The sequence below is a fragment of the Miniopterus natalensis genome, chromosome 14 (genome assembly GCF_054644295.1).
Source record: "Miniopterus natalensis isolate mMinNat1 chromosome 14, mMinNat1.hap1, whole genome shotgun sequence".
In the NCBI taxonomy this organism is placed as follows: domain Eukaryota; kingdom Metazoa; phylum Chordata; class Mammalia; order Chiroptera; family Miniopteridae; genus Miniopterus; species Miniopterus natalensis.
In genome coordinates this window covers 30,221,033-30,246,083 of record NC_142094.1, presented here as the reverse complement: position 1 = coordinate 30,246,083, position 25,051 = coordinate 30,221,033, and the positions used below count along the sequence as shown (strand labels likewise).

General features: G+C 39.4%; 1 protein-coding gene across 3 annotated transcripts in view; it reads left to right on the top strand.

The window, feature by feature from the left end:
* BICC1 (BicC family RNA binding protein 1) overlaps window positions 1–25,051 on the top strand; it is a 228,807-nt gene that overhangs the window by 57,759 nt on the left and 145,997 nt on the right. For all 3 annotated transcript variants that reach the window (XM_087824412.1, XM_087824411.1, XM_087824413.1), the window contains exon 2: window positions 15,089–15,135. In XM_087824412.1, the coding sequence (XP_087680538.1) occupies window positions 15,089–15,135 (47 nt within the window). The remainder of the gene's footprint in view (window positions 1–15,088; window positions 15,136–25,051) is intronic.

Below are 25,051 nucleotides of genomic sequence, written 5' to 3'. Positions count from 1 at the left end.
TGGGGGACTGATTAGAAACATTCATAGTTTGGGGGATTATTTATTTGACAGACATATTTGGAAGAATGTTGGTGATGTGGAGGTCGATTAGGAGAGCTGCTTCTACTGTTCTGACACCTTCAGTTCTCTTTTATGTCTAGTTGAGGCTGAGAGTCTCTGCTCCATATCAATGACAGAGCAGGTAAGAAGAGCATTTCTTGTACTAGAGGCTCTTATTGGTGGCATTCTGGAGCCCTTTAGGCAGGCGGGTCCTGGTAGCCTGAAGGGATTTATCAGGCAGACCCAGCTCGAGGGTATGGTTCCCGCCTGCCTGGTGTGGCACGGCCCAGGCACCGTGTTTCCCATCGGTAAGAGCAGATCATAACGCTTACATGGCTTTGAATATACAGGGATAGCTACTGTCCCACACTGACTGGGGCCATGTCCCAGCAGAGCGCTCTGCATGGAGGAGCACCTCTGGGCCTCATGAACTGGGTGACAGAGCAGATGCTGGCAGAGTCCTGCCCACACCTCTTGCCATTCAAGTACCAGGTAGGGTGACCAGCTGTCCTGGTTTGCTGGGGACAGGGTTTTCCTGGACTTTCAGTGTTGAAACCGGTTGGCGAGTTGGTCCACCTAACCCATGTGAGTCCTGTCTGAGGGCACCACAGCCAACGGAGCTTGCTCACAGCAGAGACACCCCTCAACCAGTGGCAGGCTAGAGGTGGCGGTGAGTACCAGCCTCCCAGCCCCTAGAGGGGACAGCTCCGAGGCATCTCGCTGCAGTCTCAGAGCTCTGAGGCCTGCACAGGGAACCTGCTTACACACCTATACACGCTTCCCTCTTCGCTGCCTTCCCCATGCACTTTCCCACCTCCCTACCAGCGACCCCTGGGATCAACTTCTGCATAAATCACTTTCACTCAAATACTTGTCACAGAGCCTTGTCATTAGCTTCTGGAGAATTTGATAAAAAACATATGAGTGGGAACTATTTTACCCCTGTTTAACCTTAAGAGGAAAGCCAGGTACAGGGAGGTGAAGTCATTTTGCTCAGAGTTGCACAGCTGGCACCTAGTAGGGCTAATAATGAACTCTTAGTGAACACATTACCCACAGCTTTCAATCCCATCGTCACCTGTTTGTAATTATTTCCAAATAATCTAATTTTATTTATTCGTACGGAATTAACAAGCAACCTACAGTCCAGGGGGATTATGGATGGTGGTGGTATTCTGTTGCTGCTAAATTTATTGTCACAGGGTGGAGCGTGGAGCAGAAAACCTCTGTTTGAGGAGTTTGGGGCTGTTTTTGCTAAGGAGAGATCCATCTTTTATCCATGGGGTTTCCAAACCCAGCGTAGTTGCTGACGAAGGATGCAGTGCTGACCCGTCCCCTGGCCGCGAGCAGGATTTGTGACATCTCTGATCAGACTGCTGTAAACTGCCTGCTTGCGCTAAGGAGTCCTGTCTGCTGGCTCTTGGCATTCATCCTAGAGCTCTCTATCTATGAAATGACTCATTATAAGGACGTCTGTTAAAAACAAAAACAAATCTCTCTCTGTTTTAGAGCATCTCTTAAAATTTTTCCTTAATTAAAGTATTTTGGTGCTTTCAGTTCCAGTTGCTGCCAAGAAATGTAGCATGCATTGAGGAAGGCCATTATCATGAGAGTGCTTGAGTTTCTTGTAAAGATGGATGCTTTGGGACAGGAGTGTATTTCCCACTTCCTTGAAAAGCAAGAGGCTTGGGAATGATACCAGACGTTAAAAAAAAATTATTTTTCCACTGTAAACTCACAGCCTAAATAAGAGTGCTCCACGTTTCTCTAATAAACATGAGTCCACTTAATTTGAGCATTTAAGATTCTTTTCCATTGTTCTCAAACTCTTATAGTTTTACTTAGGTTATCTATTTTAAAAAGGGGGTGGGCAGTTGCCCGGGAAATGATCCACAGAAATAAATTGAGATTGTGCAGAAGTGTGCAATGTAACCATATGCCCATGTTTAGGTATCAGTGGGAAATACTTTAAAAATCTTTTACTTTAAAAGCATTTTGCATTAGAGAAACTTGATCTTTGACCAGATCTGCTCACTGTGATTGAAAATGGGCTCGCCTTTTCTCGTCTGTTGATATCCTATATTTCGTCCTTCCCTCCAAGATCTAAACAGACAATGCCCAGTGTTGGGAAATATCCACTCCTTACTCGCACCTGACTGTGCGTTTTCAGCTCCATATCTGCTTTGCATCTTGTACTCTGCAGGTGCCACACACATGCCTGTGCTCGTTCACATGGCCTTACGTTCTGTGGAGTCATAACAACAAATGCGAGGAAGGATTCAGTCCAGTGTGGGCACAGCGTGGGGCCTCTTCCTTTGATCTTGACTGAAAAGCACATTCATTTTACCTGTTGCATGGTAAAAAGTGTGGGAAGTTAAGCTCAGCGGGTGGGGAGGTTATAAAATGCAGCGAGGTAACTATATTGCCAGGTGCTCTGGATATTGGGTACCACGAGTTATCTTACAAAGGCTGGTGTGTCCTCAGGAGTTGAGGTGAGTGTTCTTTTCACCCGGCAGACACCCAGCCTTTCCTAACACATGCCCTGCCTCTGTGGACTGTGGAGTGAATGAATTGCTCTGAATTCTTGTACCTAGTTCTGTTTCTAGCCTCTGCCATCCAGTTTCATTGATTTGCTAACCACATGTAAAGTAGTGCTTAGTAAGTTTTCTCAAGATGAGGTGGTGCTGTTTTTCGAGACTATATAGGATATATTTCCCAGAATATATCTCCATACCTTTCATAATTTTATAAAAACAGTTTGATAGTGTCCTCAACTTCTTACTAGAAAGAAAATTTCCATAGAAAACTTTGTTAGAGGAAAAATATGCTGTAATAAATATCTCATTCATGATTTTAATTGCCCTTATCTGGACACAGTCCTTTCTTTAGGCATTGTGATGAGAAATACATGCAGTATTAGATGTGTGGCTGAATATTAGTTTTGGTTAAAGTCAGGATAATATCCTTTGCCTTCTTTTTGTCATTGGCCATATTTCCTTCTTTTTAGGGGAGGAGAGTGGTGGAGAAAGTTGGGGACAGATTTTGAGTTAATATCTTTAGAGAATAGTCTACAGTGATGTTGATTTTCTTTTTAACTATAAGTCCTTCAAATAATTTTAGAAATATCCCTCTGAATTTTATTTTACTTATGTGTCCCTCTTTTTCTGCTTGTCCCCTCATTCTCACCTGGAAAAGGGCTGACACAGTACCAGATCCATATTAACCGCTTGATCAAGGACCATCTCCATTTAAAAATTCTGAGACCAGTTTTTCTCCATTTCAAGGGCAGGGGGGGTGATGGGTCAGATAATATTTCCTTATGAGAATATTTCTTCATAAACTGGTGCTACATAATTGTCTCCCAACCAACACTCTTACTCTAACCAATGCAATTTTTATGGTCTTTCACAAAATGTAGTAGAAGAGGGATGGGAGGGAACACCTGCGTTTCTCTGTGTTTTGTGATTCATTACATTTTTGGAAGTTCTTTGGATAAAGATTGCTCAAGAATCGCTTCAAGATGCATCTACTGAAGCTCAAATTATTGTTTCCTAATTGCCGGCGGTGAACTTTCTGCTCCTCCCTTTGCACTTCTTGTCTCCGCCTGTGAGTGTGAGGGGGTTTCTCATGCTTCCTACAGCAGCACTATTTTGAGAAGTTGACTCCCAACCTTTGCTGTCATAATAGGCATGTAACATAGCACCCCATTTTTCAAAATCGTTTTCGTTGGCTTGTGATTGTGCTTGTAAAAGGTGCTTATTTGGAAGCCTGCAGCTGTAGTGTTCTGTTTATAACCTCTGAGTAGGTGCAGTTAAGCCGACTGTGTTGCACCCTGGGAGAGCTCATGGATTCAGGGCCAGAGAATGGGGAGGCAGAGGCTATCTCAGCACCGTGGTGGGAGTAGCTTGGCAGGACCTTCTAGAAGGCAGGCATTCTAGCTCGGGTAGATATTTGAAGAATTTGGGCAAGTTCTTCTGTTTTGTATATTCATTTTTACTTTGAAATATCCTTTGGAAATCAGACTTTACTGGCGTTAGATATATGAGAAAATACAAATTCACATTGTCCTTATTTTCTCACAAATACATACTTTAAAAATGATGAGATTTAATGATAAAACTTCTTAAGTGGTTTTTACTTTTATGGGTCTGAGTAGCTCTATCCCAAGAAAACTTGGGAAATGAAGATATAATCATAACATAATCACACTCTTTCTTAGTATACACATTTTGGGTGTAGCTTTTGTGTGTTTAAAGAATAATAGTTACAGTCATATTGCACATGGTTTATGACCTACTTAAATATTATACCTTATTTTCCTTTTTTTAAAAAACTGGATAATTTATTAGTTATTTTTTCTTACTATTTTAAAGTTTTGCAGATCACGAAAATCATCTTCTCAAATGACCATAAAATGTTAGTATAAGCACCTATACCTAATTTTCTTAATTCTCATACTGCTTTTCTCATGTTTTTGCTTTTTATAAATATTACTAAATGAACATATTTGTGGTAATAGTTTTTCCTTTGTCTTTCATGTTTTGTATTATATTCGTAGGACCTAGTCTCCTAGAAATAGAACTACTGTGTCAAGTACATGGAAATTACAGTTTTTCATTATATTTTCCAAATTATTTTTCAAAATGTTGTATGAACTTGCACTTCACCTCTGTACTAGCTCTACATTCTTATTGGTGCTTACAGTATTACTGAATTTTAGGGTTACTATCATTATATAAATTATAAAACCTTTACGTGATATAAAAATTTTTTTAATTCTCTGGAAAAATACACTGTTTTAAAGAACATGGGTTCAGGTATTTTATCTGACCTATTAAAGATCAAGAATTTATTTTCAAACCTTTCTGAAATTAGCTTAAACAGATTTAGCAAAATCAGAAAGATATTCTAGAGACATTTTACACTGTGTGCTATAGGGTAGGTGCTTCCAGCATGAGCATTTGGAACTTGACAGAACATGGCCAACTCTCCACCCAGACAGGAGAAGAAATTTTCATTACCTTGTTCGAAAGGCTCGAATATCTTGAGACTGGTGAATAATCTAGGCCTATGACATTTCAGTTTCTTGAACTTAAGAAAAATGAGTTTAAACTTTCCAAAGAAAACAGAGTGCAAAAAGCAGCTGAGAAATGGAACTGTTCAAGAAAATGAGTACTTACAGGCCCACCAGGCTATTATAGCAGTTTCATTTTAATTGAGATAGAATGTGATTCCTGAACCAAAGTTACAATTCTGGGAATAAGAAAAAAGCCATGGCTGAGAATGTGACTACCGTATTTGCATCGTAAATATACACACATATTTTATGAAAGGAAATCGAGGTAACGATATCTGTTACAACTTTTATCCTAGGCCAGGAACTATTACCTTAAAATTACTCTTCAAGCATTGTTCAGATGAAAACCACATTTAAAGGTGGTTTTCTGCCTACCGATGAAAAATGAATTCATGTTAACAAACCAAGGACTTTAAATGGAATAAATTATAATCAGATGTTAGGTTTCAATTAGCTTTAACAAAAACAAATGATTCTTTTCAGAGATGAGAATTGATGGCTTAGCCCTCAAAGAGTTTATCATTTTTCAAACCAAACGTCTTGAGAGGAGGCGATCTGCTTAATTTCATAAAAGTAGGCTTATGATTTATTAGCAGCAAACTGCTGAGTTTAAGAAATAAGAGCCCCCTAAATGTTTTCCTAGGTCTTCTGACTGAGGATGCCTTGATCTTTGGTGATGTGATTATGCAAAGCCACATTTTGTAGAAGGTTGCCTTGTGCAGCCAGCTATGGAAGCAGGACACGGTGGGAGCATAGGCGGATCCCCTCTGATCAGAGTACCTTTGCTGCCTTTCTTTTGTATATCTGCACTCATTCCATAACCTGTAGGTCATAGACTTGGTCAACTCAAGGGAAGATAAAAGTCCTCTAGGACCACTGCTATCTTAGTCCTTTGGACCTCTTCTAATGAGATGCAACGTGAGGCAGGCTTGGCTCAACAGGCCTTGAGAAGAGCAAGTTTAGAAAGGGGAAGAAACAGTTTAATCATAAAATGTGAGTGGGTAGCTGCATCTTTTGGTTACTACTGAGAAGCAGCTTCTCTAGCTGTAATAATTACATAATTGTAATGGATTATGTTATATACCAAGAGCACTGGCATGACCTTGATGCCTAGATTTGTTTATATCGTCATATTTAAACCCTTTCTGTGCCTCAAAGTAGTTGTATGTCTGTAGTTTTAGGGTTAAGGTGAAATGCGATGATCAGCAATGGGCAACTGGCTAGGGTTATCAAAATCCAACTTGACTGAGATTTTGGAAATCAAGCATTGATCTTACTATGTGATTCCAGTGATGTCACAATGCCCATGACTTAACTGTGTATGTGAATTTTCTGGTATGTTTATAAAAATGCAGATTCCTGGGCCCTCATAAAGATTAAGATTCAGTGGGCTTTGCGGGTGGGGCCGGAGAATGACTTTCCATGAGCACCCCTCTCTTCTAGTGTATCTTAAAGTTGGCATGCCTGCAGTTGACTGGAGTACTAGAGAATCCTTGTCCTATTGCACGAGGTATGTTTGCTTAAGCAGACCTATGTCATTGGAGCTGGTGGGTGCGTGCAATGAAAAAAGATTAATTTTTGATAGTTAAATTTATGGACAACTTAAAAGGGTCTGGAACGATCATGTGACTTAATTGTCCATTTGGTAGTTCATGACAGTATAGAAAGGTGAAGTGGCATAGAAACGTACTATTTGGAAGATCACTCATTGAAGAAACGTCATTTGTAAAAGAAACACCCTACCAGTATTGTGTAACTAGGGGTATTGGCTTATTGGGTAGAACATTTCTTTATTGAACTGGACTCTTTGTGACTGCCCTGGCATGGATGCTAAATGTCTGCACCGTTACCCTCCAAAACTCATCCTGTGACAGCAGCCACCACCACCCCACCCCACATATTTCCAAACAGTCCTCTGAGGTATACTTCTCAGGTAAAGAATCGGTGTGAGCCAACCTGAGTTATTCATGTCCCCAGTCACTGGGAGGGGGGTTCCCCTTCCTCTCTGCTGTCCTGTACCTAGGGCTCCTTCTAGAAGCAGGTGCTGCTGCAAGTGCTCTGAGGCATATAAAAGAGAACCTGAAGTTTTGGAAAGACGGAAAGACAGACATGGGTATTCACAGCCATCTTTCTCCCCAGAATTCACTTTTTCCATCTCCCCACATCTCAGTCCTTTCCCACTTTAAGCAATCAGCTCAGAAGCTCCCTGTCATGTTCATTCTTTAAATTCTTGTTGTCTGTGACTCTTATGTAGTGTTCAACCTTTGGTCTTGTCATTTTTATTACTGACCTCAGAGCACTTACTGTTGAGTAAGACTGTAAGTTCTTTGAAGTCAGGGTAGCTGGCTTCCATATATTGAATGCTCATAGAGTGCCTATTTGTATACTTTAGGGGTGAAAACGGAGCCTTCGGGAGCCTAAATCACTTGCCTGGAGTTATTCTGCTAGTAAATGGCAACCTTAGAGTTGAACCCAGGTTTCTCTGACTTCATAGCTTTTATCTTCTCACTGTGTGCCTCAAGTGCTTAATAAGTTTTGTTTAAATGAATCAAGAGGTGAGTCTTTTAGTGTTAGGTTGAATTGGAGCATTCCTGATGAAAGCAAGCGTATCTTTGCGCCCTCCCACCCCTGCACCTATTTTGGTGGGGAGAAGAGCAAACAGATCGCCTAGTCATAGATTTCTGCCTATAACCTGAACTTTAAACATGCCTGGAACACATTTGGTTCTGATTTAAAACAAGCTGGCTTGCCCCATTGCCATGTTATTACAAACACAAAAGAAATATAAACTTCATTCCATTAAATAACCATCCACATAAACTCTTAAATAGTTTCATGGTTTTGGACTGGGCCAAAGCTGGATATTAAGGAAATGGTTATTAACATTATATATTTTATTCAAACTACTCTAATTCTTTAACCCTCCCATAACCCTCTCAAAATAACAACCAACCTTTTTCTTCCTCCCTCAGGATGTTCCCAGGAGGTTAAGACAGATACAGCTTTGATTTCAGCTGCTGACTCTTGCTATTTCGAAAAGATTCCTTGTTTTCAGTCCTTTGTAGCCTCTGTACTAGAATCTTTTCAGTCCTCTTTGGGTATTGGCTAAGTAAGTTATCTTCAATAGTAATACTGTACAATGGAAATAGAATGTGAACCACAACTGTAATTTAGAATTTTATAATCACATGTAAAATAAACAGGTGGGATTAATTTTAATAATACAGTTTTCCTTAACCCAGTATATAAAAATGGCAATATTTCAACATACAATTAAAAAATTAATGAGAGTTTTACTTTCTGTACTAAGTCTTTGAAATATAGTGTGTTTTTCACGCTTACAGTACATCTGGATTTAGACTAGCCACATCTCAGTAGCCACAGTGGCTAGTGGGTTTTGTTTTGGACAGTGCAGGTCTATGGGAAGACCAGCATAAGCTCACTGTGGCGTATTGATAATTCCATTAAACTGCACGAAGGCCATGAACACCCTCTAGCTTGTGATAAAGCAAGAAGAGTGTTGATTTAAAAAAATAAATACTATGTCAATAATCAGAGTTGTCAGATAGTGTTTATGACCCCAGGCCAGACTAGGTGGTGTTTCAGGAATTGCTTACGTAAGAAGAAATGGGGTCTGAAAGGAGGACATTTGACATGACCAAGGTTTCTGTTAATCATGAGATTCCACTGGTGGATGTTAGGGCCGTCAGGCCAACAAGCTTGAAGTCTGAGTAAACTCTGAGCCGGAGTTGCTTGAAGCAATTAATGTAATTTAGACGTTATCAGATTTTCGTGAATATTCTCGTACATTTGACAGCAACAGATGCTTTCTGAACTAAAAGCTGGTAGACTAGAGCAGCAATTTTCAACCCTTTTCATCTCATGGCACACACAAACTAATTATTAAAATTTGGCAGCACACCAAAAAATATATTTTTTTTGTCCATTGACAGAAAAAAGTAGGTGTAATTTCAGTTCGTTCACAACGGTTGGCAGTTGTTGTGTTGGCTGTTGTCATTTTTTTTATTTGACAATCTAAGGGAAAAGAGATCAGTGCCCCTGACTAAATAGTCAGGTATTGCATGTTATAAAAATTCTTGCGGCACACCGGTTAAAAGTTGCTGACATAGTCTATAAATTAGAAAAGTATACATAAAATTTTTCTCCTTTTGGTTTATGCATTTTAGAGAATGTTTCTTTATGTCTTTTGGCTAGCTGTTTATTTTAGCTGTGAATCACAGAAGTTTTCCAAATATTGGATTATTTAGTGTTTTCAGCTAGAAGTTTCTTATTATAGGCCTAACTTGTTAAAACTTCTCCACTGACAGTTGCACAAAATCAGTCTTTCAATCTAGAAAGTGCTCCTTTAACTAAGGCCTGTGATGCTCTGTACTTGGTATGAATTCATGTACTGTCCATTATTCATCTCGGATGGTGCATTAGTCATTCTGTCTCTTTAGGTAGCTTACACCCACATTTGACCTTCAGACTTGCGCTGGATTGCTTTATGCACTGTGGACTGGAAATGGTGCTGTCACAAACCAGTAATGGTAAACTTTGGTTACTCTCAAATAGGAAGAAGGATTTAAAAATGATTTTTACCTGACTTTTTCCTAATTAAAAAGTTCAAGCTATTTAAAGCATTCTGGAAAGTACAAAGGAGAAAGTGATAAATGACCCAATGATTTCACCACTCAAATAACAGTTGTTAACATTTTGGTGTTTGTAGCTTTCTCTAACATGTACACTGTATGTAATGCACGCATACATGCTTACCTGTAGCTTTGAGATCATTCTGTGCATCCTGTTTTTATAGTCTCCTCAAACAATTTATTGCATTTTTGAACATGGGGAGTTTTTAAACTTTAAAGTGTTTTTCATTTGGCTAGGATAGTTGAATGATTTTAATTGCTAATTGTAGAAACTTTAAAAATAGGCTTAATATCTATTATTTCTTCAATCAATTCTCAGAGTTTTGCACACAGTCTAGAGTGTTAGATATAATTCATGAACATAAGAAATTCTTTGGGTGTATGTAGACACTGCGTCATCTACATCTTTTGCTGGTTCCTCTTGCAGTAAAATTGGCTAAATTGTCAGGGAACTTTCTGAAAACAGAAATAGACAGAATAAAATATATGGCATAGCTATTTCAGCATATGGATTAAATTGATACCATAAGTGAATGTTTTAAATTTTTAGTAAAATATTTTTACAGGAGAATCAGGCTACCTAATGATTACACATTTATCTTTCAGGTGACCTTAAGGTACAGCAGCCTTCTTAGTTACAAATGTGCTACAGTTGGGTTGTGTTTTTAAAAAGGGAGGAATGCCCTGAATCTTTACAGATGTGAAGATTTATTTCTCAATTATTTTTTATAATTTGAACTTGTTTTTTCCTGCTCAAGTTCCACAGGGGTGAAAAAACCTATTGCTCATCAAGGGAATGTTAAAAGATATTTTATACTATGTTTTAAATGAGAAATACATAGTCCTTGTGTTTTTAGATTTGGCTCCAGAAAGCATAAGATGTTATGATGGAAACGCATTTCAGAATGAAAAGGATATTTAAACAAGTTTCCATATGCCCTATGAAGAACTTAAAATTGAGCTCCCCCCCCCTTTAATTCAGTAATTAACTAGACTTGCCCCTGTAGTTTGGGGGACTGTAATAGTTTACACCTGTTTCAACTTTTGCTGTTTTTATTGGCCATGGCTTTTGCCATCCCATATTTCTTGCGAAGCAAAAATATGAAATAAAATATGGCAGAGCACTGGAGAAATTATAATAAACATAAAAAATGAATTGTTCAGCTAAAAATATGAAATGCTTTACCTGCACAACCCGTGAAGCCATGTTTCAGTAGTATTGAAATAATTTATTCTTTGTCATGAAAATAAAGACAGTTGCTTTCATTGGCAAGAATAATCCAGGGTTTATAAAATCAAACGATTAAATTTTGGAACATCAAGCAGAAGTCATATTGTAAAGACAGTTAGAAAAAGGCTGCTAAATCATTGTGTGTGTTTATGTTACTGTGGAATAAAAAAGAAAAGGGTGTATCAGTATTTAAGAGTGTAAATACTCAGTAGAACTGTTATACCACAGAATATAATCAGATTTCAAAGGTCAAGGAATGCCGTGACATCAAGTATGAGTTGGCTCACTTCACAGGCGACATTTCCCCCTCCAAATACACGGAAGAGGAGAAAGCCATTGTACCTCATATTTTTTTTTTGCAATCCGACTCTCAAATGGACTCCCTAGAAGCAACCTTTATTCTTTAGGCCTAACAGTAGCTGTCTCACTCTAGTGTTAGGTTAGGAGTAGAATGACTAGCTTTTTAGTGCACCTTCCAGAATGAGAATAGCTAAATTACAGCTCTGTTAAGTTTATTTGGGTAAAGTTGTGACTGCGAAAAGATCTTTGCAAAAGTTGTCAGTAGAACTGTATTTTAATTTTGGCTTTATCTCACTAATTGGGTGGCTTTGGATATATGGGTCAAGGTTGTACTTAAATGAGGGCATGTCCTTGCCTATTTTATTTTATTATTTTATATTTTATTTTATTTTTATTTCAGAGAGAGGAAGGGAGAGAGAGAGGGAAACATCAATGAGAGAGTCATTGATCGGCTGCCCCTACTGGGGATCGAGCCCTCAACCCCGGGCATGTGCCTTGACTGGGAATTGAACCAGGATCTTGTGGATCATAGGTCGATGCTCAGCCTCTGAACCATGCTGGCTGGGCGGCCTTGCCCATTTTGATTCACCAGTGTAGGACTTAATTTGTAGAATTAAGAGTGAACTTCTCTTTGTTCTTTTCTGAGTCTGCAAAATGAGCATCTTAAATGCCTAGGTTTATATTGAGAAAAAATTATTCTGCAAGCCCCTTTCCCCCCAGTCTCTCACTTCTTCAGAGTTTATATTTTGATACTGAAGATTTTAGAGTAAGTTTGAGAATTGAACTTCCACATTTGGGCACAGGAGAATTCCTGTTTGTGGGGAGAATACTTCTGGTGAAATGTTGCTCTCCCTTGATTGGCTTCTGTGGCCTTGACAGCTTTGCTTGGGTGTGGTCAGTAAAAGTCCTGAGGAGACCCAGCAACGTGAGAATTACATAAGGACCCTCCCTGTAAAGTGCAGTGACTGGGACCAGCCATGGTTTGCACCTGAGACAATGAACTACCCAAGAATCCAACCAGAGCCTTTTACTAGGCTCAAAAACTTGTGGGTTTTGGAAAATGGATACTTCTCGGGATTTAGGGGAAAATCAGGCTCAGATTTGGAGTTTCTGATACATAAACATTTGGAATGAAAAAGAACAATTTTTGGTGCGAAAGAATTTGCCATTTGGCTCCCCTCAAATCATAAGGTTGCTAAAAGGTGCAGGTTCCTGGTTAAATTTTAGATGGTTTTCTAGAACATAGTTTATTACAGTTTGGGTCTAACTAAGAAAATCCCCCCCCCCTTTTTTTATTCATTCCGGGATTGAAAGGCCATTCTATGAAGTCTGTTCAGACTTGGAATGAAGGGGCATTTCAAGGTTGTGACATAATGAGTTTGTCATGAGCAAAATAAGTGTCCTAAAGGAGGTTTCTGTAGTAAAATTCAGTTGTATCATAAAATTTAAACTGATGAATGCTAAGTTGTGTAAGAGTTCTGTGTGGGCCAAAGGGGTGATTATCTGCCTTCCTTGATAGGCCTTTGAAAATATCTTTGATTCTAAAATTTTTTTTCAAAGAATAGTGTCCTCGATGCCACTAGAATTTTTTTCAAGACTTTGTGCCCTGGTATGTAGTTTCCATTGCCAAGCAATTGTGTTATATATTAGGACCCCTTTAAATAAGTTTTAGCTTTAGAGAGAAAGACAACCCAAGCAGTAGCTGAATTGAAGTCCCTCCAAAGCACTTGATAATAGGTTTGTGTCATTAGGTTTAGGCACTGACGTTTTATCTTGCCTGGGTGGCCTCTCTAGCTAGGATCTAACCACATTTGCCAGTTTATTTAGAAAGAGTAAGCTTTATTTTTTTGTTGTTCAGATTTGCTTTTAATGTTTTTTAAAAAGCTTTAATGTTGATAAATTTCCAAGTTAGAGAGTGAAAATCCTAATCTGTAGTTAACTACAAAGAATCTTTTTGTGGACATGTGTGCTTCAAATGCTCACATCTGTGTCTGGATTCGGTTCATGCTGTTAATGGTGTGGTATTTGTGCAAAAAGTAAAGTTAAAATGGTATTAGCATTATGTATTAGTTTTTTGCCACTGTAGCAAATTACCACAAGTATGGTGGCTTCAACATTAATTTATTATCTTAGAGGTCAGAAGTCTGAAATGGGTTTCATTGAGCTGTATCAAAGTGTTGGGAGGGCCATGCTCCCTCCAGAGGCTCTGGAGGAAAATCCGCTTCCTTGCTTTTTCAAGCTTCTGGAGGCCACCTACATTCCTTGGCTTGTGGCCCCTTCTGCCATCTTCAAAGCCAGCAGTGCAGCATCTCTGTGTCTTTCTCCTCTCTCAGCCTCTCTGTGTGTCATCGCACACCCTTCTCTGTCTTTTATTGTCACATCGCCTTCTTGGACTCTGAGCTTTCTTCTTTCTTCTTGTAAGGACCCCTTGTGATTTCATTGGGCCCACCCGGATAATTCAGGAATCTTCCTATCTCAATATTCTTAATTTAGTTACATCTGCAAAATCCCTTTTGCCATGTGAAGGTAACATGTAACATATTGAGAGGTCCAGGGATCAGGGCATGAACATCTTTAGGGGGTGTTATTTAGTCTGCCACACATTAGAATACAATTTTTAACATTTTTTATCTTTGTAGCTATTGTTTTCATACATTTCTTCAAATTGCTCTTGGTAATCACAGAGACCTGTACTTTGTGCTCTCTTTTTTGGATGAAAACATATTGATAAAAAACTCATTTTTGCAAAATTGTAGGTGTCTCATACTTACCTGTGAAATTAATATTGTTGTTATTTTGAGAGCAGAGGGAATTTCTTTGGGTTTTGAATCCTCCACCTAACAGAATGATCTGCCATACTTCTTGGGTCTTCAATCATTTTAACAAGTTCAGGAGTTGTTGCTCCAGCTCCTTTCTTTGTCCAGGTGACAGGGTGGCTTCTCTGGTGAACCCCTGTTCACGCTGCGTTGGAATCTGAGACCCGTTTGGTGTTTGCCCTCTGAAGAATGCACTTAGAGGCTACTGCAAGCAAGCTGCTACTGGCTTTTGTCCCCTCTCCCTTTAGTCAAATTTCCCACCCCCTACCCCCCAGATTAAAAAAAAAAAATGTTCACAGAGTCTTAAGACTTTTGAACATAGAGAACTGGGTTTGTCCTCTATTTATAGGCTACCATTTAGACATAAAAGACTTTAAATACAGTGACCTTTTAATTAATCTCACATGAAGTTTTATTGTTGTCTGTGACTTTACCATTCTCATGTGCTATTTAATTCTGTTTTTTCTCTCCCTTTGTATAAGCCAGTGAAGGGGTGAACTAAAGTAGTATATGATGCCAACAGAAATCCAAGTAGAGTATGTAGTCATTGCACAACATGAAGCTGACACAGCTCAGCAGGCCGCGTTCCACGAGCCCCCATAGAAAAGGCCGCCTCGGCCTGGGATTGATTACAGGCAGGAAGCGCTTAGCGCACTACAGCTGATTATATTGGTAGTTGCCTTTGTTCATATAGTTCCTTAACTGTGAAAGGAGATTACTTTCATCTCTGTGTGAAAATAGAGATTTGTGCGTCTCTCAGACAGGAAAAGGAGTTGGAACTGTGCTTGATTGGATTAGTGTCTTATTCTTTAGCAGCTTTGCGTCCCTGATGAGGCCTCCTAGCAGGCACTGAGCTTTGGGAGAAGAGTGCGTCTTATTTACTTTTGTGTTTTAATGCCTGACACTCGAGAGTTTTTGAATACATAGGTTGAAAAAAAGAAACAATTTTAAATGTTTACATTTTTATTTACAGCTGCTGCCGAAGGAAAAGGCAAAAGTGGGGAAGACTTTTTTCAAAAGGTAAGTTGCTTTTTACTCCTGCCTTGGTGATAATTAAGGAGAAATATACCTGTCTCAGTAGCTACAGTAGAAGCTCCTGAAAGCTCCCCTTCCATGGGAAAGGGAATAAGTTCTTTTTTAAAATTTATCTTTATTGTTAAAAATATTATACGTGTCCCATTTTTTTCCCCCCATTGACCCCCTCCACGTTGCTCGCACCCCCTCCCCAGGCCTTCACCCCGTTATTGCCTGTGTTCATGGGATATGCATATATGCATACAACTTCTTCGGTTAATCTCTTCCCATCCTCCACCCCCTTCCCTCTGAGATACCGCCTGTTGCATGGGAATAGGTTCTTGATAAGATACCTGGAGATGCACAGGGTTTGGAAAGGGTGGGATGCTATTTTTTTTTAATTCTCACTGGAGGACATTTTTTTCCATTGCTTTTCAGAGAGAGTGAAAGGGGGAGAGAGAAACATCGATGTGAGAGAGACACATTAACTGGTTGTCTCCCACAGGTGCCCTGACCAGGGCCAGGGATCGAGCCTGCAACTGAGGTCATGCTCTTGGCTGGACTTGAACCCGGGACGCTTCAGCCTGCTGGCTGATGCTCTAACCACTGTGCCAAACAGGCCAGAGCCACTTAACCATTCTAAAAAGGCTCCTTTTAGGCAAATCCAAGGAAGTTTTTGCTCCGAGACAAGGAAAGCTGCCAGATACGCTGTCGTGATTATCTTTTACTGCTGCTCCCTATTTTCTTTTTCACCAAACACATATCTGACCTGGGAGGCAGAGAGCAGGAGCCCCTCGCAGCGCTCCTCGTTCCCAGTAAGCATGGCTGTGGGTGGGACGACCTTTAGGCTCCCTGCGCACAGTGAGTAACCACGTCACTGCTGTCCCTGGGTGTCCTCTGAAAGTTCTGGTCTTCAATGAAGGTCTGCCAGTCGTATATAGCAAAGGGAAACAGGAGTGGAGCTGATTAAAAAATGAATATGAGAAACTATGAAGAGCAGTTGATTAATTCTTATCAGCTCTATTTCTTAAAATAAATGTTTTATATAAGGGAAGATGCCTGTCATTTCGAAGAAGTTGATTTAAGTTTATATTCTTATTTATTTATTTATTTGGATTTATTGTGTTTATGTCTTTGCTCTTGGGATCTAGAAAATGTGTGTAGGAACAAACATATAGATACCTTAGGGGAAGGGAAGAGGGAAAATGTAGCAGTAACTACGGATGAGATTGAATATTGCTTGCTGTAGAGAGTCATGGAGCCTCTGGAAAGCACCTGTGTGGGACCAGACGTGGCCTTTACAAGCCTCTTTATTCTCCTGTGTGATCCGCTTGTTCTTTTTGGTCAACTTCATCATTCACCTGCATCCTCTGCCAAGAGTATTAAAAGCAAATATTTTCAGAGCTGATACTTATATTGCCATTTCTTCATTCTGAAAATATTTATTTACCACCTGCTGTGTGCTGCACGCTGGAGAGACCGGAATGAGCAAGGCATCGTCCCTGCCCTAAAGGAATTAGTCTGGTGTCTGGTGATAGAGTCACAGAAATAGCAGGAGATCTGGGGCCATAGAGGATTAAGCACTTAACTGGGACTTCAGGAGATTAGAAGGGACTTCTCGAGGTCTTCTGAGGAGTGGATGGTAGCCACGTGAAGAGGTAGGCTTGGGTGGGTTGGAGGGCATCCTAGGCAAAGACCCAGAAAGTAAGAAGCTCAGAGGTGGAAGAATTTACGTGGCGTTGGTTCTTCAAACGTTTGTCTGGCACACAACATATGAAGGGTTCACAGAGCAAGGTGAGCTACAGTATCCTATACGATGAAGTACCTTCTTTTAAGGGGAGGGGGGAGGCTTTCCTAAAGGGATTTAAATAAAAAATAAAAATAAAAAATGCTGTGTGGGCCAAATAGAATGTGCCAGACCACAGTTTTCCATCCGTGCGTTAGGGCCATGTTGTTGAAGTTTATGTCGTATGCCTGAAGCCCTTGACTTGGCAGTCTCTGACACTGGTTAATATCCAACTTGTCCTTAATACCTGGGCGTTTTGGAATGCCCGGCCTTTAGCTGGGGCAGGCTTGCCACAAGGGGAAGAAAATGGAAGACAGAGCAGAACTCTAGATTTGCCTTGGGTTGGCTGTGATGGGACAAATGGATGATATCTCTGGAAGGAGTCTTTTTTCCATTGTTCTGTAACTTGCAGATAAATGTAAAACGCAGACTGTTCAGCTTTGTATGACTCAGACATTTTAAAAGCTGAATCAAAACACAGCATATGTGGTCATAAAGGACCGTCATTCTTAGAAGATTTGCTAATATTTATCACTCTTTGTGGAGCCATATATACATTCCAGCAGTTTAAATAGAAACACATGTTTGAATCCAGGAACATGTGTGCGTCTCACAAACTAGGAGTTGGAAGTGTAGATTCTGTTCTTGGCTATAGGTTAATGAGGCCCCTGAATAACTAAATGAGAAGAGTTTTATCTCCTCATGTTATTCTTTTATTCATTAGAAAGTGTCTTCCTGATAGACAAGTGTCCATATAGGATTTGGATACTTCCTCTGGAAAAACCGGTAACTTAATAAAAGGCAAACATCCCAAGTTCCAGAAGAGTAATTTTCAATGTTTTGACCAGACAGAAATAGACATGATAGTTCATCTACAGTAGAATGAAGTAATGGAGAAGTATTGAATTGTCCTCCAGGAACTTTCTTCTCATCACACATATTCTAGTTTCACATGATGGCATTTGGGGAAACATTTAAGAACAAGAAATAGGCCATATTGCTGGTCATTAGCATCTTTGAAAAAATACTTTTCTTCTATTAGAGTAATGAAAATCCAAAGGCTCTATATGCTTATTAGAACATGTTTTGGCTTTGACTCCAGGTGTGTATATCACAAACCAAAATTAAAACCTCTCTTGAGCTGAGTTGAAATTTTGACTACCCTTATTATTTAAAAAATATCTAATTCTGGAAGGATACTTTCCTAGCTTCATGCTGGCTCTCCCTAAAGAGGGGATTGGAGGAGGAGTGTGAAACTTTTTCTGTGTCACTTTGGTTTTTTTGTATCTTTAAAATATATGTAAAATCATAGTAATGTTACTAACCTAAATTATTTTCACTGAAAAATTTTAAATAAAAAAAAAATTAAAAAAATTAAAAATATCTTTAAGAATAAGAATTGGTAGATTTCCCAAAAGGTTTAAATTGTAGTTTAACAACTACTAAGATCATGAACTACATTGTCTCAAATTTGAAGCTGTAATAGTAGTTCAGTTTATTATATGTACACATAAACGTTTCCTATCTAGTCAGTTATTGTTTCAGAGATCTACCTGGTTTTCTATATACTGCTTTACTACATGTGTTTGAAACATTTTACTTCCCCTGATACTCTATTAGGGCAAAAAAACTAACCTGTTGTAGCAGAGAAACCCAATAGTATAGTAGTTTAAGGAACTGTTATTTTTCTTTCGTGTAACGTTCTAAGGTGAGTGTTCCCACTTGGTGGGTGGCATTGTCCCATACTGTCAGTCAGAGACCCAGGTTCCTTCTGCCATGTAGCTCTGCTGTTCCTGAAGTCATGGACCCCATCTCTGTGGTTAAGGGTGGGTCACCATGTCCACAGTGGGAGCTGGTGAAGAACAAGACTGTATGAAGGAGGCGGGCCACGATCTCAGGGGCCAGGCCTGGGTGTGGCGTGTGTCACTGCTCTCACATTGCCTTGGAGAATACTTGTTTACGTGGCCTTATATAACTGCAGTAATGGGGGTGGGAAGGAGAGGAGGAACAAATGTTGGAAATATTGATTTTGCAAGCACTATATAGCAAAAGACAGATTGTTAGGAAAAATGTATGTGGTCAGAGTTTTATGTCTTCACGTGCTATGCTTTGAAACCTTTTATATTACTTTGTTAGGGCTGCTGTAAAAATGTTCAACTACCTGGGTGGCTTAAACAACAAAAATTCGTTGTGTTGTCTAACAGTTCTGGAGGCTAGAAGCCTGAGGTCAGGGAGTCAACAGGGTTAGTTCCTTTTGAAGGCTGAGAGAGGGAATGTTCAATGCCTCCCTCCTAGCTTCTGGAGATTTCCTTGCCATCTTTGGTGTTCCTTGGCTTGTAGAAGTGTTATCCCGATCTCTGCCTTCATCTTCATATGGAGTTTTCTCTGTGTGTTTCTCTCTGTGTCCAAATTTCCTCTTTTTATAAGGACACTGGTCATATTGGATTAGGGCTCACCCTAATGATTACATCTGCAATGACCCTGTTTCCAAATAAGGCCACCTTCTGAGGGGTTAAGATTTCAACACATGAATTTTGGGATGACACAATTCAACCTATAACACCTTTAAATGTAGGAAATGATTTTGTAGAAAAATTTACTATAACCAGAAAAATTTGCTAAAACTGTAAATGTTATTTATTACACTTTGATACTCAATTTGATTTATAGATTTTAACTGCTTAGTCATTTTTACCACATCTGGTTTTTTTCTTATTACAAGTAATTTCTAAATGGTCTAGAATAAAGATATAATTGACATGCAAGAAAGTGAAAAAAATCTAATTTGTTACCCTACCTTTGAAAGACAACTGTTTATACAACCTTAGTCTGTCTATTTATATTAAAAATATGTGAATAAAGTGCCTTTTAATATTCTCTGGCTGATGGGATTACAAATTAGTCTATTTGCATTGGATTTATCCCACATATTTTTCTATGTTAAAACTTTGCAAGTTCCCCAGTAATTGTACTTTACTCTTTGGCTCTAACTACGCTGACAAAAGGATACAACTTTATCAATATTCTCTCTGGTGCTTTGTCCACCCCTCGTGGCAACCTTAATTGAAACACATGGAAATGATCTGCTTGGATTTTTACAGTTCTTTGGGCAGTTGTTCATGGCTTACTCACTGTCTGTCCTGTTTCCTTTTAATCAGTTATTTTTTTCCCTTTCTCTTGTGAAATGACTATGGCCAGATCTTGGAGGGGAAAATGTGTTGCAGTATATTAGATGGGGATGGGTATAGTGGTTGTATTACAGATGTGACTCATTAAAGCAAAAATGCTTCAGGAATCTCGAATCCCAATGGCTGAAGAAGACAAAATCCAGTCAGCATCGTAACTGATGAAAGCCAACTTTTCCATTGCATTGGGTTATATACATGCTTTCTCCACAGAGCAGACAACACATATTTTAAATGTGGGGATATTCTATACTCTTAAAATATGTAGGTTTGGAAACCTGACCTATAAACTATGGCCTTCACAAAGGCTAACAGTACGACAAATATAAATAAGACACGGTTTGGTGGTTTATGTGGTATATTTTTATTACCCTCAAACTCATCCTTCTTCAGCAAACATTACTTTTGTCATTTTGGGACTGGAAAGTTGCAAGCGCTGTCTTCTGGGGAAAATGGCCAGGGAACATTTGGCTCCATCCTTTCCTCAAAATGAGTGTATTAGGTGGTCTTAGATGGAGATTACTTGAATCATTTTATTGAGGGGGAGGCAGAAAGCTCTACTTCAAATACAATTGCTTCTGCTTTCTCCACTGGTCATTATTTTGTGTAAGTGGAATAGATCATATTCCTGTTGTAATACAAATACATTTTGATTTAATTATTTCAAAAGGAATTCAATAAACTATAACCCATGATATACTTTTTCTAACACTGAGTCTTTATGCTTAAACATTTTAAGTCAAATTTGATTTAAATAAAATTGAGGCTATTTTAAAGTTTTAACCTTAGTATTTGTTTCAATAGGCAATAAGCCTCACGGTTCACAGTTCAGCTGTTACTAAAGGGCATAGAGGCAGTGGCATGGCTCTGAAGATGCGGAGAGAGGTGCGCAGAATTGCAGTGCTGATGCCAGACTTAAGCGAAGGTTATCACCAGTGGACGCCGTCACGAATGGGCGGTTCGTTGGGCCTTAACACTGACATTCAGGGACACTGAGTTCTTGTCCCATTGTGGCCCTGAGAATTCGTTTCAGTGAGAGGCTCTGTGATCATGGTTCTCGTATATCACTGGCTAACTAGGGATAACATTAACACTAAGGGACAATCCAAAACAGCAGGTTGTCTGGTCATCTTCTGGAAAGGTGTGAAAGAATTGATGCTATTTTACATCTTATCATTGCTCTGTTTTCTGTCAAGAGTCTAGAAGATATGGGTTAGTGAGAGAAGATGAAGGAAAAGACTAAGTGATTTGCTAGCCATCCTCCTGTCTTCTAAGTTCAGGAGGATGGTATTCGTTTGAACACGAGAAGCCTGGGTGTCAGACTGTTTCCTCAGGCATGCTCTGTGTCACCTGTGGAGTTTGTCATAGTGTCACATACTCGGCTTTTATTTTGGCAGTCACTTCTCACCATCGCTCTGTGAAAACCACATTTGCTGTTTTATTTCTCTTTCTGCAACCATGGAAGTAGAGGATGTCCTTGAGATTCCTTTAAAAAGTGTGTTTGATGGGAGTGAATATACCCTAATTGCTACTACAGTTTTTAAAGTGAATAATAATTTTAAATCAATGTGTGGTGAAAGTTTGGTTGTTGATGGTTAAAATCCATTTGCCCTTGTTTTGCAGTTTGGAGTTACAGGAAAATCTGAATATGGTTTTTACCTCTCGGTGCCTTTTTTTCTTCAGACTAAAGATACTTGGTTTCTTATTTATCATACGACATAATGTTCAGACCCCTCACCATTCTGTTGACTTTCAGGAGCAAGATCAGTGTCCCAGTTTAAATGTGGCAGTGGTATCTGAGTGTGATGTTTTAGATAATAGCCTGACCAATACAGTTACAGATAGTGAGGCCATTGTATCCACAGTATGGATGTGATCCAGAAGCAGCCAAAGATTACATCCCTTTCAGGCACTGTGATTGGTTACAGGCACGAAGAATTGGCATTTCTTGCCATTCATTCTTCATCCAACTGAAAAGGTTTCCTCTAGTGTCATTGCTAGGTACATAGTATAAAGTAAGGATACTTGATTTAAGACTGGCAGGTAAAGACCCACTTAGAGATAACTCACGTTTCTGTATCCCTCACTCTACACTCTTGACCAGACATTTGGCTTGTAGACCAGGTGGCAGTTGTGGTTTCCAGAACATGAAAGTGTGGAGAGCATCCCTCTCAGAGATTTCACGTGGTTCTGTAACTCAGTAGTCAGAACTTCTGTGTGATTTTGTTTCTTCCTTGTGGACTCTATAGGGTTACCTGGGATGGAGGGTGTCAGCCTTAGGATGATAGTCCATAACGTGAGCAGCCCAAGCGGCGCCTTTTCATGTCACTTGAGTGGATGCTATGACATATAATGAAGAGCTTTGAGCTTTACTGGTTTATAGAAGAATCAGTGGATTCACAGAGAATCAGTGTGTTTTAAAGCTGGATGTGGAAGTGGTGTCTTTTTCTTCTAGACAACAATCTGAATAATCTTAGATTGATATTTTTCCCGAAGGTTAGACAGCTAGTTTGTGGCAGGCAGGACTTGAAGAGTGCTTTTTTGACTTTGTTGTTAATAAAACAGAAATGATTTTCTTTAAATCAGCAATGATGTCCTCTTGTGTAGGCTAGGCTTCTATAATGAGAGAAATTCTATCTATACCTGCAGGTTTTGGTAAATAGGCTTCTGAATCAGGATCATTTTGATGCATTAGAGGGACAACCAAAAGGCTGGAGACAAATTAATACAGTAACAACATGGCATGGATTTGTCCCTCATATTTTGTTTAAATAGTCAAGATTTCAAAATCACATTAAGGCTGGTCGTTCTGGGTTTATACCTGATATTTTCCTCTTTTATTCTACCTGAAAGACTTACTATAATGATTTGTTGTCATCCCATGAATAGTCCTTTCTTCAATTTTGGGACTCTTGGTTTTTTTAAAGTCTAGCCTGTTGCTTGATGTGTTTAATATTTTCATTTTATTTAGGCAAAATAGATTGCTTTAGAATTTATCCTCAGACTAATTCAGCTCTTACCTTGCTTTTGTCTCTGAATGTTACTTTTAAATTTATGTACTTTGTGGTTTATGTGGTTATATGCCTGTCTTCCCACACACTGTACCATGGAAAAAGGAGAGGAGCTAGCCATATTTTGTACCACCTAACTCGGCTTCCCACCCTTCCAGCCACAGCTGATGGGCCCACATGTGGGCACCAGACCCAGCGACGACCCTTCTAAAGACACTGGCCACGACCTGTGTGACTAGCTCTGAAAACTCACTGAGTAAGATTTGTCTGTAATAAACTGGGACAGATGGAATGGGAGGTAGGACAGGTTGAGGGAGGAGAAGCCAGGAGTAACAGTGGTGGCCTTGAGAAACCTGAGTTATAAGGGAGAAGCATCTGTGAGTAAGCAGAAGAAACCCATCCATGGAAGAACACAGAGCAGATGTACCAGGAGTGAGAGAGGCCCTCATGGAGCTGGCACAGTTTGTGATGCTTCTCAAGTTGGGATCTGCAGGGGTCCTTGCAAGCTTCTCCCCTTGTGATTGAGGTTGAGAAACATGACGAGGCCTTTAATCAAGTCAGACTAAAACATAAAAGGCATTCGGAGACTTGAATAATTGCATGATCGTCTTCTCTTCAAAAGGTTTATGCAGTCACACTCTAACAGAATCGGATGTGTGTGCATGCAGTAGGTTAACTGCTCAGTGAGTGCCTCAAATTAAGTTATATGTTTAAAGGAGCGGTGCTCTTGGGTAAGACATAGACACTTTCCGCAAACCTGTCATTAGAATATGTATACAGCAGCAGTGCCGCGGTGGGTTTTAAACTGTGAAGACACATTGTTCCAGCGTGCGAGAACACCCTCTCTATATATGCATATACCGTATAAGAATCCTAGTCATATGCAGGGGGTGTTTCTTTTTGCCGCTCAGTTGCCAGCATTGTTTAAGGAATAATAGACTCGTTGCTATTAATATCTTAGGTGGAAAAAGTGTATATTGTCCTTATTTTCCAAAAAGATTTCGTTGTGGGCTTTTATTGCACATATTACGATTTCCTCCACCTCCATGGCCGTTGACATTAATATTGTTGTAGTCAGTATTATTCTTTTTCTGGGAGGTTTATAGTCAGCCAACATGCAGAAGGGTTATTAGTATAGTGTAAGACATTTTCTGTTTTTCCTAATAGTAGTTAAAGAGAACACTTTGTTAGTCTGTGCCTCTTTAAGTAACATGATCCTTGAATTAAATGATTAAATATCCTGAATGTTACTCTCTCATTTTGTATGTTTAGTAGTTGTGGCTTGTCCCAAACTAGTTCTTCTGCAGTTTAAAAATTTTTTTTGGATGTAAATTTCTTGAAAGGAGCCTCCTTTTGGCACTTTAAGTGGTGGAAAAATAGATTTTATTACCTTTCTTTTTTCTTGGTGAAATCAGAATGGCCTAGGAAAAGTACTTAAGTATGTCTTTCCTTCCTTTGCAATTACCACTTTTAGTACTTTTCGTCAACCTAGATTATCATTCAGTCATTCAAATTTTCTGCTGCTCACTGGTTAAAGTGATGATGGGTGGGGAATGAAGGAATTGAGCCAGGGATGAAACCGACTACAGGCAAAAATACAGAGGCTTCGATGTTTTCTTTCTTGAGTTCGCCATCAATTAATTTTTCTAGAGGGAATAAAACCCAGCTTCACTTCCTATGTGCCTGTTTACTCTGGAGTTACCAGGAAACCTTGATCCCCTGTGAATAAGAAAACTTTCAACTCAGATAGTCTGGATTTGTTTTCTTAAATAGAACTTCCTGTTTTGTTTTTCTATGAGATTTTCTAAGACAATGGTCCAGATTCATGCGTAAGTCAATAGGAGGTGCTGTTTGAGAAATCCTGTGGCATATTCCCTAGGTTGGTAGGTTTGGAGAGCCTACGTTTTTCTTGGCATCAGCTAGTATATTGAGAGGGAGGT